This window comes from Linepithema humile, chromosome 1 (assembly GCF_040581485.1).
Source record: "Linepithema humile isolate Giens D197 chromosome 1, Lhum_UNIL_v1.0, whole genome shotgun sequence".
NCBI classification, from domain to species: Eukaryota; Metazoa; Arthropoda; class Insecta; order Hymenoptera; family Formicidae; genus Linepithema; species Linepithema humile.
This window is the reverse complement of record NC_090128.1, coordinates 16,839,425-16,854,358: the sequence shown is the minus strand read 5'-3', so window position 1 is coordinate 16,854,358 and position 14,934 is coordinate 16,839,425. Positions and strand designations below refer to the sequence as shown.

Genomic DNA, 14,934 nt, shown 5'->3' with positions numbered 1-14,934 from the left:
TCCTGTGGTAATACTTAGGACAAACATACGCGCAAACATCGCGTTTCCGTTGGTTCGGAATCTTCAGTATCAGTATACATCTTTTCCAAGTCTGTTAATGTAGATGATTAATGCCGCTACTGCGTAATTAGCGACTATATATTTTCCTCCAAGTTTCGAATCGCTCTCATATCTCTGTTTAATTGATCTTATAAATCAATCGCGACATTGTATTTCTCTAGCACTTGACGAAATAATTTCAAAAGGCCAATCAGAATAAGTAAGGAAAATGTCAACGACTGAAATATATACGTAACATTGTGTAATTACTAATGACTCAACTAATGTGGATTTGGTGATATTCACTTTCATTAATCAACGTATATGGATGAAACGCACACGTGGAAGTAAGCTCAATAAAAAACGAAATGTATGCGATGCAAACGGAGTATAATTAGCAGTTTTGATATTCAAAGCAAATACAATATAATGACTTAATTGAACGTATAATTTCTTTGCTTCTGCTATTTTTAGCATGTTAAATGTCAAAAGAGTTTATTTGAAAATGGAAAAAAGCGAAGGTGCACCGCCTAATATCATCATGCATGCATCATTTGCATTTAATGGCAATGGATATAATTCTCGCGGTCAACACTTTACACCAAATAAATCCGTGAGAAACCATGCATAAAACTTGTGTGTATTATATTCCTCACATCCTTGTTATCCGCTCATTGTAATAAATCCTGCAAAAGGAAACTCTACCACCTCAAGCACCTGTGAGAAATGATATGTAGAAAAGTATGTGTTTTACGTGTTAAAATTCGGTCTTGATATAATAATAGTGTCCGTTCATCGAGACGCGAGTAAAAAAATTGAGGAAAGGAAATATATAGTATAAGGACATAAATTATAAGGACATAAATTTTTCACTGTTTAACTGTTAATTTATCAATAGAGCGTCCACGATATAGTGTAATGCACAAATTGCAATGATATCGCGTCGACACCTGTCGCACGGTGCGTACAATCAACGGAGATGCATGAACATGATGTCTTCTCTCACGGAGACGCGAAGATTGCGCAATGAGTGGAAACGCGAAATTAGGTGTTAACACGGGTCGTCACGCACGGACGTCTGCGCGCGTGGAACATATGTTTTGTCAACCGGAACGGAACGAAACAAATGCACAGTGGAATATAGTGGTTATACAGGGTGGCCGGTAATTTGCAAATTTCACAAGAGAATAAAATTTGTTTGATTTTGAATTTATTTTTTCCGAACAAAGATCAGTCATCCAAACTTTACGTTCTTCTATGGATGTGTTTTTTCATCCTGAATTAATCGAGATATTCAAGATTCTTTTATGTTGAGAAATATCCCGATCAACCCCCCTCTCTGTCGTTAAATACCACAATTTGCTGTCTGCCCCTTCTCCTCTCTCTCTCTCTCTCTCTCTCTCTCTCTCTCTCTCTCTCTCTCTCTCTCTCTCTCTCTCTCTCTCTCTCTCTTTGTGTACGCGTTCCTTTATTTTTCGATACTATTCTAACACAATGCTTCAAGCAGTAGAAATTATTTGTCGCGTATTGAGGTGGTGGGGAAAGTCAATGTGGGTTAGTATTACCCTATATAAGCTTTGCGATTTGTCGTCTCACTTTGGTAGTTCCCCAATTCGGGCGAACACTTCACAAAGCTTGGCACAACCTACCCAAACTGTAAGTTTCACTCTTTTTCTTTAGAACTTATAATTAATTTTAAGCGCGTCTCGGAGAATGGATATGTCAGTGGACGAGAGTTAAGCGATGTCGTTAAATGACAATTATTCTTCTAACTTGAACTTTTTTATTATTTTATTAGTGCTTTTATAATTATTTACTTTACAATTGATAAAGTTCGAGCGTCTGAAAATTTTTACGACTGCTGTTAATCGAAAGTTGACCAAAATGCAATATGCGTGATATAATTGTGTGATAAGATACATAAAATTATTAAAATTATCCAGTCTCTCTCTCTCTCAACTGTTATTAATATTCAACTTTTTTGTTAAATCAAGAGTAGAATTTTGAAATCATACTTGACATAAAGAACCGACTGCGGTTGTTAGTACGGAAGAAATAAATTTTGTTAAATTTATTAGTCCACGTAGGACCAACGTGTAAAAATCTCACAACGGAAATTCAATATTAATAAGGAATATACAATATAAAATTTAAATTTAAAATATGTAAAATTATTAAATTTGCTCAATTATTACTTCTAACTTGTGTCAATATTCATCTTTTTTTACTGAAACAGAAATAGAAGTTCCTTGAATTTTTAATTTCCCACTTGTGTACAATTTACATTAACTTTTTTTGGAATACCGAGATATAGTAGCTAATAATATATGAGGTAAATATACTTTTTTCAATAAAATCGCCTTTTTTACTGATTAAGTCAATAAGTGATAAGGTGCTTGTGTTATAATAAGCCGAAAATATTTTGACAATATGCGTCGTTGACCTCGGGAATTGTCGATTGCACTGAGATAAAAGTATGTGATATTTGGAACTATAATTGTATGGGACTATAATTATAATCAGACTCATTTTTATAGAAATTGTTACTATAACATTAGCAATAATAACCGTATGGCACTGTTAATCATATAATCAACTATACAGTTAGAATATCTATGAAAATATGGTTAGCGTCAAAAAGTACTATAAATTATGCATTATTGCAATGATTTTTTTCTCTCAGTGTGCATTTGCAGCAATCATATGTGCGAATGGATCTCAGGTTAAAACCGTTCGTTTAGCATGAAAATCTAAAAAAGTTCGACAAACAAAGCTGTAAGTGTCGAAGAACCGTGTCATGTGACCACCCCGACGGTGGCGATGCAAGCGTTTCATTTCTTTAAATTTTAACCGGTTGAAACCGCTGCATGAATTTATTTCTCAGCTTTACGTAACCGGTTGAAACTGCTTTCGAGGATCTTGATATCGTTCGTGCGCCACCAAGGGTTGGATCGTGTTCAATAATAATTTCTTTGATTAATCATGTGCGCGTAACGATACTCGCAGTAGGTTCAATTCACGCTATTCGTTGTGTCTTATATTGTATTTTTATTCTTTTCACGTCTTGGTGCTATGTAACCTTTTATATCTTACAAGTATCTGGTTCCTTAATAATATTGCAACTATAATGCATTACGACATCAGAATGGAAAAATTATTATATTTTTTTTGCATTATTTGCTGAAGTAAAGTTATTGCTAAAGAAAACTTTTCCTTTATTCCTTATTTTTATATTTTCCATTCCTTGATGCGATAAATATCATGTGTCGCAGCGGTCAGTATTTTTATACACTCAAGGTTCCTGTTTCTTTATTGCAACTATGGTGCATTATGACATCAGAAACAAGAAATTATTATAATAATTTTTTTCTTGCATTATACATCAGTCATTATACGTAAATCTTTTTTTTTTTTTTTATCTGATACTATTCGCATTTGTATAAATTGATCAAGTGTTCTCAGGAAAGTTAGAAGTAAGAATCTTACATAAAAGTGGTTTTACTCGAGCCATGGGAAAAATCGATGGATACTTATCCACCAATCAGTTGTGGTTTGTTTTTCAAGAAACATCACAAGAAATAATGTACCATTTTTCGATTATTCTTCATTTTTTTTGAATGATACATTATTGATAATTACTTGAATTTGTCAATAAACTGTCGAGAAATCTACAAGCTTTGAGATTTCATTCCCGGGCAGGATACATCCTTGCACCTTGCCCTCCTCCTCCTTCCTCAGACGGAAACATACGTGGACGATGGCCACTACCGCCGACGATAATATTGGTCTATATCAGTGGGAGGTGGCAGGTAGCTCTCTTTTAGCATTTCAACGCTCTCGGCGCTCATTTCGTCCGCAAACTCCGCGCGGGTCAAGCATCATTAAATTGCCGATTCGCGGCTGACATTCGACATTACAATCACATTGGAGACGACGAGCTAAGAAATCGCGATTTCCGTAATTTCGGTGTTAGTCATATAATTTCGAGCACAGTGCATATCCTGACGATTCGCGATCCTTGAATTTATTGAACACTATCGTGGACAATCAAACTACTGTTGTTACATTTGTGTACGTATTAGAATCGATGCCTTCAATTTTAACCACCAAACCGCGACGCTTGATAATCTTTGCGAGAACGACTTGCTGAAAGGAGACGTGCATTACTGATGACATCGAAATGTTTCGCGATCGGTTGTAATACACCTTTTTTAACGAGAAACAGTTGAGTGAATTAAAATATTTTTTATCTCAAGGCGGCGGAAAAACTTGTACAAGAAAAATTATTCTCCAAGAAGTTGCAGGAGTGTGCAAAAAAAAATTACATTATTTAAAGTCTCTTGAGATAAAAGGCATTCTTGACGGAAGAACGTTTTATCGAATACATTCGCAGGCAAGATACATGCGCAAGATTTTATTAAAAGAAACGCTATATCAGAGTAAGTGTCAGATATATATATATATATCAAAGATCAAACATTACTTCATTCTGCAACATTAAAACACACATTATATCAATATTAAACTCTATTTTGCGCTACCAAGTCTAACAATTATAATGCCATGTCCAAGGCATTCTATGCCTCTTTTCGCATTGTTAACATTGTTAATACTCTTGCAATGTCAGATTGATTATACCACTTTTGTTTGATAATTACAACTAATGATAATTACAAATTACTCGATCTATCAGTGCAGCGTACTTTAACGAGAGATTCAAGAGATTTCTAGTACGCTTCGCAACCTTGTTTCCTTTTCGCGCGTATTATTAGCGTCGTCTCTTCAGCGTCGCGCGACCTTCCAAATGGATCCGTCTTATCACTACGGCGTACGTATACGAAAATATCAAAGTATGATTTTTATTTGTACTTTTGTCAAAAGAGCCGTTTGTACAGGTGCTAAGTTATAGAAAACTTTCCATTACGACGACACTATATTCAAGTTAATATATGATTAACCAATTGTATTATTGTATGTAATACATTACGAATTGTGAATAATATTTGAAAAATAGGTGTGAGTGGAAATGATATCATCGACATAAGAGAGAGAAAGAGAGGGAGGGGGGAAGAGAATTTTATTTTCATTAACGTAATTATTATTTAAACAATATACTTAACTAATAACAATATACTAAACAATATAATTAACGGAAATTTTTTAGTAATTATTATTCTAATAGTAAAAATTCATCGATTGATTCATATTTCATCTTTTAACATTGTCATACACAGCTTTGCTATCTTTTTGACTGTTTTCTAATAATGTACGTATGTATTTGTAAAATACATTGTATATAGCATTAGCTACTTGAATCTATCTTTGTCTATATTCCAACCTTCTTACTGTTTTGTGATAATATGCTACGAATAAATAAATTAATTCGAGCTAATGTAATATAAAGATAATATTCAATAAAGTCACAGTTGGCATATGTTCGCCTATTCTCTCACAAATACGATATTTTAAAACTGATAGCGGCTTCTGCTGTGTAGATAATTTATATTCGCAATTATCTACAATTATAGTTTTATATTAATTTTTTCACAATTGAATGTAAATCATGCAAATATCTCAATCACATCGCTTCGCCGATAATAATTATACATATGGTCACTTTGCTTTTTCGTACAGAATTCTCTGAAATTTTCAACATCTACAATATTATGAATATTAAATTGCATAATAACTAAAAATATCAACTATTTTATTAAAAAATATGTAATTTTTACTTCATGTTTTCAACTGTTTGATTTTGGAGAAATTTAATGTTCAGATTTACCATCAGTTAATTTTGAATCTTGAGAAAACATTCGTATCGTTACGAAAAGATGCGCGTGATGTTCGTTTATTAGCGAGTATTTGGTACAGGATGTCGTGTCATTTTCTAGAGTGGTGTTAAAATCGCAAAACGCCCTCCTCGCAATTACATTATTGAGCTTCTCTCTTTACAAGATCGACGATATAAACGACCGGTCAAATTTCTTAACTAAATCTCATTTACCAATCTCGTTACAAATATAATTATAATTAAATATAATTATAAAGGTTTTTCTTAAATTACATTTAATCGTGAGAAAAGTTATGCAAATATAAGAAATGTACTAGAGAAAAAATACTAATAAAAATATATATAACTATGTATAAAAGATAAGAAATATATAGCTATCGATTTTCAATGAATTAACTAATTATAAACAGATTAGATTTATATTAACTTTTAATAAAATAAAATATTTAATTGTTGAAAAATAGAAATATTAAAAAAAAAATCTGTATCAGTTTTGCCGCTTTTCTTCTAATAAATGATAATAATTATGTATAATAAAAAATTAATTATATCACGTATGTATCATTATTAACTAATTTATTATATATTTTACGTGTTATCCGTAGTAATACTTAGGCATTTGTTATTTTTAATGTATAAAAAATTCAAGTGTCAAGTTTTATTAAATCTCCGAGCTAAATCAATAATACGAGAGGGTAAAACGCGTTCCAAACATAGAAATACTTTTCTTGAGAAACAACCCTTCGATATGACCGTGTGGCCTAACGGATAAGGCGTCGGACTTCGGATCCGAAGATTGCAGGTTCGAGTCCTGTCACGGTCGAAACTTTTTTTTTTCTCATTGTCACATGGATTCTATATATCTATCGTACATCTATTCTCTAATTAATCTTTTAAGTAATAACAATTAAATAATTTATTATTTTTTATTAACATCTAATATTAGCTTCTGATATACATACAAGGAGTGTTTCCAAAGTTCTGGGAATTGTGCTCTGATTTAAAAACAAAAGACTATTGACCAATATTTGCGTACATGCACAAGTTTTGACATATTTGTCTTACGATACCGGCCAATGGCGATTAGTATTGTTTGGTCGTTAAGCAACTACATTCAATGTATATTTCTGAGGTGTTAATATTGTAAATATAAAAAATGCTGTAAAATACTACTCGCCAAACTGAAAAAGTATTCAATGATCTGTACTGGGAATTACTCTCATATCTAGCGTACTTATTTTTTCTGGTACTCAGCGATTTTCATTTGTTTGCTGAGTTGAAAGAACTTCCACTTGCGGTGTGCGATTTCATTAAACGTGTTATAAACTAGTGGGTTAAAAGACATTCCACAAAAGTTTTGTGAAAAAGGCTTAAAAACCAATTTCACGCTGGAACAGATGCAATTAAATGGAAATTGAAAAACTATACACGGAGAAAATTTTATATCAGAAATTACTATGTACGGTAGTAGCCGCGGACTATGAAGGAATTATAAAAACTTTTACTATGTTTTTTATATGTGAAACATAGTAAACATTTTTGGTCCGCGGCTTTATGGTCCGCGGTTAATGTCGTACATAGTAATTTTTGATATAAAATTTTCTCCGTGTAGTGTTACATAGACGAAAATTGATAAATTATCGAATTTCAAACAAAATTCCCAGAACTTTGGAAACACTCCGCGTATATTGAGATTTTAATTTTCTTTTTTTGTTCTTGAAAACGGTTTATCTTATTGCTCTTATAATAATCTTTAAGCCGATTGTTTTTTAATTTTTATTGGTTCAAGTTGTTTTTTTTGCTATTTTATTCCTTGTTATTTATGACATCATAACTCGCTCAATATTTACATTTAATTTGCCATGATTCTGTCGATTTTATCGAACTAATGACTAGTGATGATGTTATATTCGAATGCAGATTAAAACGCGGGAGGCGTTACGCACGACGGTTTATAGAGTAATTTGTAATAGAATTGTGGGAACTAATAATAATTAAAATGATCGCGATACAGAGTTATAACGCGCGTTCGATGTTTTTCTCGAGTATCAAGGACACTCGAATGCTCATGTATCAAGGACACTCGAACGCATCTTGAAAACCGCAAATAAATTGTAAATATCATTACTTCATAATCCATATCGCAAGATCAGCCGAGAACGAAAAGTTTATATTATGCAAAACGATGAAGCATGCGTTATTTTGCTTGACGTAAGGAGTAATTATTACGCATTTGTTGTAGCTCGTATTTTGGCATATTTCAAAGTATCAAAGATTGTAGGTATACACAGAAGGAAAAAATGTGATGTTATTTAACATTCAATACGAAGCTCGTAAACATAAAATGATATACTTATTGGTTAATACTACTATTGAGAAAGGAAAACTTTGAAAGAAAGACACGAAACGGCTCAGACGATAAAGTTTCCTGCTCAGTTTGTCTATTCGGACTTATTTCGTTATCATTCTGATTACACGGTAATTACACTCAAACTTGTATTAGCGACACATGCGATATTGTCTCATTGTGAAATTGTGCAGGTTCAGACGCAAGAATGTCAGTTCACTGTGTTGAATTAATAACTAGTGCTTCAGGAATATTATATCACGTGCATTCGAAGTTAGACAAATTTATATAATTTTATCTTTGTCGAATATAGCGTAGTGGCATGAATAATATATAAAAACAAAAATTTCGACAGATACACAAGACATAAATAAAATAAAATTTTAATGTTGATTTTTGAAAAATAAGTTTGAAATAAGTTAAAAACGTTTAATCTTTATTCGGTATGTTTCAGTTCACGAGCGAGTACAGAACCCAGTCCCGCCGACGAACAGCAGCAGATCAGCGCAGATTCAGCAGGAAGACTTCGTCCAGATCTATCAATCGGCAACAATTACAACGGCCTGACGCTCAACGAGATTTTCCGTCGAACGCGAGCTCTCGATATCTGATTCTTTTAACCAAGGCAGCTTCACCCACCCGCGCCGACATCGTAGAATGGTAGAAGGTGAATCCGACACAAAGTGCAATATTAGTACGTACCGATTTAAATTTCGCACAATTTCTCCTCGTTAATCGCATTTTATAGATTTTAATTTCATATTGTAGAGTGTGATGTAAAAGACGAGCGGCTAAACGGTTGCGGTTCCAAGGAACTCGAACTTGCCCGTAGGTATAAATTTCAAAAACCGGTATTCCATTCTACATTCATCTTTATATGCATAGAATATTTTTTTTTTTTTACTTACAGTTTTATTTCTTTGAGTTTAATGGAACTAGCGTATCTTAAATATATTATTCTTCAAAAACTAGAAAGAAATTAAAGAGAGAGACATAAAGACATTAATTTGGCATACATTTTAGTTCCAAAATTTATAAGCAAAAAGTATTTGGTCATGAAAGGATTAAACCACGATTTTTCATTGATTTTATATATATTTCAATTTTTAATATTTGTTTTACGGTATCGGATCAGGTATCGGATTAAAGGGCAAAACTCTTGATCCAGAACAGGGATCCTATGTTCAAGCTGATTTTGAGAAAGCCATCGAATTAAGCGGTAAGTTCTTTTTTTAATTTTATTGTAAAATATAATTAGCATCAAAAACAAAATCTGCACGATATATTTATTTGCATTTGTGCTAAGTTGTAAAATAAATGTAGCATTTCGGTATAAAATCATGGTACAGAATAAAATAAATATTTAGGTAATTAAAATTATGTGTAATGCAAGCGCGCGCGCACGTGCGACCACGATTGAAAGAAAAAGATGGCGGTTATCGTTATCACTTTAATGAATGGATTAAAACACTCTCGTCATCCATTTACAGAATATGGCAAGTTTCATTACTTCTTGCTCGCGGTATGCGGCTTCGTTAGCACGAGTGAGGAGATGGACGTAATCTCCATGTCCTTCATCCTGCCGAGCGCACAATGTGACCTAAAGCTTGACACCCAAGCAAAGGGATGGCTCAACTCGATCATCTTTATCGGGATGATGGCCGGAGCGTATGCTTGGGGCTCCGTCGCGGACGCCCTCGGCCGTCGAAAGGTCCTAATCGCCATCTCGTTCATGAACGCCCTGTGCATCGTCGCCTCCAGTTTCAGTCAGACATATGAACTTTTCATGTTTTTCCGTTTTCTCAACGGTGCAGCGTAAGTATCAATATTAATACGTAATCGTGATAATTAGCGTTACTTGTTTATCTTACATGTGCTCTACTCTCCTCCCCCCCCCCCTCTCTCTTTCTCTCTGCAACGAAAAGGTTGAAAAATTTAGTAATGTTCTAGGCTTGGAGGTAGCGGACCGGTCATCTGGTCGTACTTTGCCGAATTTCAGCCCAAGTCTAAGCGCGGCTCCATGCTGTCCTTCATGGCGGCATTCTGGACATTGGGAAATCTTTTTGTGGCTGGTAAGTTTCAATATTTAAGTCGTTTTTCAGTAAAGAACGCAAATCAATACGAATAATCGTCTTTAGTTCAATTTTTAAAAATGTGTTATAAATTATTAAAAAATTGGTGCCAATAAAAATAAAAAAAAATGTTTAATGTAAAAAGACTTGGCGCGCTGCTACATCTGCTGCTCAAATAATCTGGACTATAAAAATAATAATGTAATTTAATATTATATACTTAATTATTATACAATGTTAATATTAGATAAAAATACGAGTTTCCGATATAGTATTTCATCAATGATTATAAAATGTGTTTTTCTCTCTTTGTCGATTATCTTCTTTTGTGTGTTACTAATTATTTACTGTAACACATCTAATATGCGTTTACATTAATATTAAACATAAGACATTAATTAACATTATGTTAGTTAACATGTTTTTTGCATTAAATATTTTTTAAATTTTTATTTGCATCAATCTTTTAATAATTTAATAATATACCTTTTGTATGAAATATAAAACAATTTGCTACTTTTGTAGTGTACTTGGCGCCATTTTATGATATTATATTTTTTATAAAATGATACAAATATAATATACAACAGCTTTTTTTAATAGATGAAATATATGACAGTTTTTTCTATATATAAAATATAATATGACATGTGTTCTATATTTATTGTGTTACATGTACAATATTTTCTATAGTATTTTATGTACATGTATACAACACTGTTCTAACAATCGCATATACCTGGCGCCTTTTTGTATCTTTTTTTAAAAAGGTAATTTTTTATAGATATCATGCCTTTTTTAATTCCACAAAAAATTGTATAACTTTTACTCTTGTCTCTTATATCTAACTGTTATTTATTAATCTGTAATAATATTAACAAAACTTTTAAAAAAATTAATATTTTGGGCGTTCGCTAATTTGTATTATACCGCTTTTTAACATAGAATTGTTGTTGTGGTGAAAGTGACGATTCATTCCAGATTTCCCAATCTGTGATTTATTGTCATTGTTAAAAATTGTCAAATGTGAAAATTTTTGCAAATTAAAATCTAACTTTTTAAAATATATGAGTTATTATTGTTAACATTAAACATTGTTGTAAATTTACTCTGAAATGGATTCTCACCCCCATAGCAAAAAACGTCCTAGTGACACCACAATGAGATCATAATGACTATTATATTTACACTGTGATGTCACTGGGACATTTTTGCTATTAGGACAATTACAAATGTTAGTAGCTTTGTGTAAGCACGCATTTCATTGTGTAAATCTTTTTCATCTTTATATTTTGTTATTTTGTTAGCCACTAAGTATTGATTCCCAAATCATAATAATCCATTTTATTTCTTCTTTTTTTGAAAGGATGAGAGTGGAAAAGTATGTATAAGATATGCAGGAAAGGAGACCACAAATTAGACCAAAAAAAAAAAAAAACGAAATGGAAAACGGCTTCATGGATTTTGATGAAATTTGCAGGGAAGGGGTAGTTTAGGGTAAAAGAAGAAAAATGACCATGACAATTTGGCTCAGGTGCCATAGTTCCCGAGTACTGGCGCCCGGAAGTTCCGTCATGGATAGGAACCCAGTTCCAGGCGCCATTACTCGGGAATCATGGCACCTGAACCAAATCATTATGGTCATTTTTCTTCTTTCACCCTAGACTACTTTCCTTACAAATTTCATCAAAATCCATGAAGTCGTTGTCCATTTCATTTTTTTTTTTTGACCTAATTTGTGGTCTCCTTTATTCTATTCTATTGTTTATTATTAAAAATATATTTTAAATATAAAACACTGAAATATAAAAGATATTCACTTAAAAATAATAAATTTCTTTGTACATAATATGTAAAACTGTCAAATTTACAAGCGCGGCTAACTTACACTTCTCGGCGCAACCTAACAATCTGCTTGGTTATAAAAAAAACTGTTAAATTTGCATGCGTGGCTAGCTGATTTTCTTAGCGCCGCCAACGCAACCAACGTCCAAAAATCGTAACATACATTGGGATGTCTGGGGACGATGACGATGACTTAAATAGATTTTTTGACATCTCGACTTTGGACTATTATAATTTTATTTATAGAACACGTAGAGTAAAAACAAATATACTTTTATGATATAATTTAAGTATGCACAATCAATTGAGCCTATTATCAAATCGATTAGTCCAGGCGTTATTAAGATCCGATAATCTTGGCTCTCTTCAACTCACGGGCTTGCGTGTAGATACACGGTCGCTCTTTTGCACGTGAATCTTTTTCGCGTGAGATACGACCGTGTGTCTTGATTTCTTGATAAATTTATAATTGGCACAAATAAAAAAATCTTAATTCAATTATTTAATATAATTCTTTGTACTTCAAGAGCCAGCTGAGCTAGTTGTAAAAGTTTTTTTGAAATTCTATAATTTTAAATTACTGCACATTTTATTTATTTTAATAATTGAAAAGAAGTAAATGCAATAATAAGTAAAAGTTCAACATTTGTCAAATATAAATGTAAATTGTAAAATTAATATTTTTAATATGTGATTATAACACTTGTACACATGAATAAATATCTAGAAATTCGCGGAGCGCGAACCATCGAAATAATACTTAAGAAAATCGAACTATAAAAACCGCTCCAGAAGTCGACTTGTTGTTTATGAAAAAAGTAATCTTTACGATAGCTTCGATATTGTACTCCGCATTGATATATTTACGATCTCAACATTACGCTTTATGTTCACAGGGCTGGCATGGCTGATCATTCCTAGACAGATGGGTTTCACGAGCACGTCGTTCACCTACAACTCCTGGCGAATCTTCCTGCTGATCTGCGCTATTCCGTCGTTCGTCGTGACGGGGCTGCTTCTGCTGCTTCCCGAATCCCCCAAGTATCTCTTGTCCTCCGGAAAATACGAGGAGGCCCTCGAGATTTTTCGCAAGATATATGTTATTAATACTGGCAAACCACGCGAAACTTATACGGTAATTGAGCGATAATTTAATCCAGCAAACACAGAACATTGCAGTAACATTGCCACAATGTTGCTGCAATGTTTTGTGTTTGCTAAGAAGAGACAAGGAAGTAAGGCCAATTTTTGAATTCGCGGACATAAAACATTTTTTATGATATAATATAATTTATCCAAACAGGTGAAAGAACTGATACTCGATGATTTTCAAGAATCGAACTCGATAAAAACCGAGGTGGAGGAGAAGAGCAAATGCAAAACCATGCTGGGTGATATTGTGGAGAATAGTAGACAGCTATTCGTAACGCCCATTCTTCGCTTCACGATAATATCGATTGTTATTAATTTCACCTTCCATATCGGTTATTACGGTTTGATGATGTGGTTTCCCGAGCTGTTCAATCGTTTCGACGAATTTCATCGCGATCAGCCGACCGTGGTGGCTTCGATATGCCAGGTCACCGATTATGTCGTCAGTAAGGGCTCGCACAGCATCGAGAATGTTTGCTCGGACAAGATTGGAGAATCCGTCTTCATGGAGTCTCTTATTACGGTAGCATCCGCCATACCTGCTAATATCATCGCTATCTTGGGAATGGATCGTCTTGGGCGCAAATTTTTTCTAGGTGTTTATTTCAAATTATTTAAAAGCACATATAAAAGGACAATATAGTAATATAAATCGCAAAAAGAAAAGTATTTCAATACAACATTATTAATACTTATCTAAATTAAAACTTCTTTGTAGTGTTCAGCACATTTTCATCGGGATTATGTTCAGTGGGCTTATACTTTGTGTATAACAAATATCAGAATTTGGTCGTGTCGGCTATCTTCAGTGGTGCGATAAGTTGTGGTAATGCAGCGTTGGATTGTCTCATCACTGAGGTGTTTCCAACGCAATTGCGTGCAACCGGAATCGCTATATCGATGGTCGCTGCACGTCTAGGTGGGATAATAGGTAACATAGTTATAGCTCAGCTCTTGGATATGTATTGTCCGGCACCGACCTTCATAGTGGCTGCACTCCTAATTGGTAAGAACACATTAAATTTTCTTTTTTCAATTTTATTTTTAATTTTTACAGTTTATGTGCTTTACAGGTGGAGGCTTGCTGTGTTTATTCTTACCAAATACAACACGCGAACCACTTTCTTGACCACACTAATATTTTATTTCAGACAACAGGCTGCGACCATCTATGTATTTTTATAGAGTACAAGTGTCGTCAAATTTTTGAAATCCCTGAATATCATATTATTTTATTACTTTTTAATTTTACACTGTAAAGTAAAATTTAAAAAAATTTCCATTTTGCAAGTAGGAAATTAGAATTTCTAGTATTTGTAATAGTCCTTATTAGGGGAAATACGTTTTAAGCAAAACATTATAAGTTTATTGATGAAATGAGAATATAACATTTATTTTGATACAGAATGCAACAGAGTTAGACGCATTAGTTGAATTTTATACATATATTGATATTAATCAGTGATTAATTTAGAAATAATTAAATTGAATCGAAACATATAGTAAATGAATAAAAATTTCCTTATCATTAATAATTCTCATTATTTTATATTGCGACACGCATAACTTCATACAGATTGACTGTAACATGTAAATGTAAAAAGAAACTGAAAGAAAAATATAAAAGTAAAATATTCTTTAAAACAAGTGCTTTTTATACTCTTTCCCAATTTTCCTTCTCTGTATCT

At 32.9% G+C, this 14,934-nt stretch overlaps 1 protein-coding gene and 1 non-coding gene across 2 annotated transcripts; both read left to right on the top strand.

Moving 5' to 3' along the window:
• The first annotated feature begins 1,562 nt into the window (after positions 1-1,562).
• Positions 1,563-14,893, top strand: LOC105671064 (synaptic vesicle glycoprotein 2B). The gene is made up of 10 exons (XM_012364935.2): positions 1,563-1,695; positions 8,632-8,871; positions 8,946-9,005; positions 9,313-9,396; positions 9,668-9,992; positions 10,128-10,249; positions 12,991-13,229; positions 13,398-13,842; positions 13,965-14,252; positions 14,320-14,893. Exons 2-10 carry the CDS (start codon positions 8,835-8,837, stop codon positions 14,373-14,375), a joined length of 1,656 nt encoding a protein of 551 aa, XP_012220358.1. The 5' UTR covers positions 1,563-1,695; positions 8,632-8,834; the 3' UTR covers positions 14,376-14,893.
• Positions 6,581-6,653, top strand: TRNAR-UCG (transfer RNA arginine (anticodon UCG)). The gene has a single exon. It is a non-coding gene; the product is annotated as a tRNA-Arg (tRNA).
• Positions 14,894-14,934: the final 41 nt, after the last annotated feature.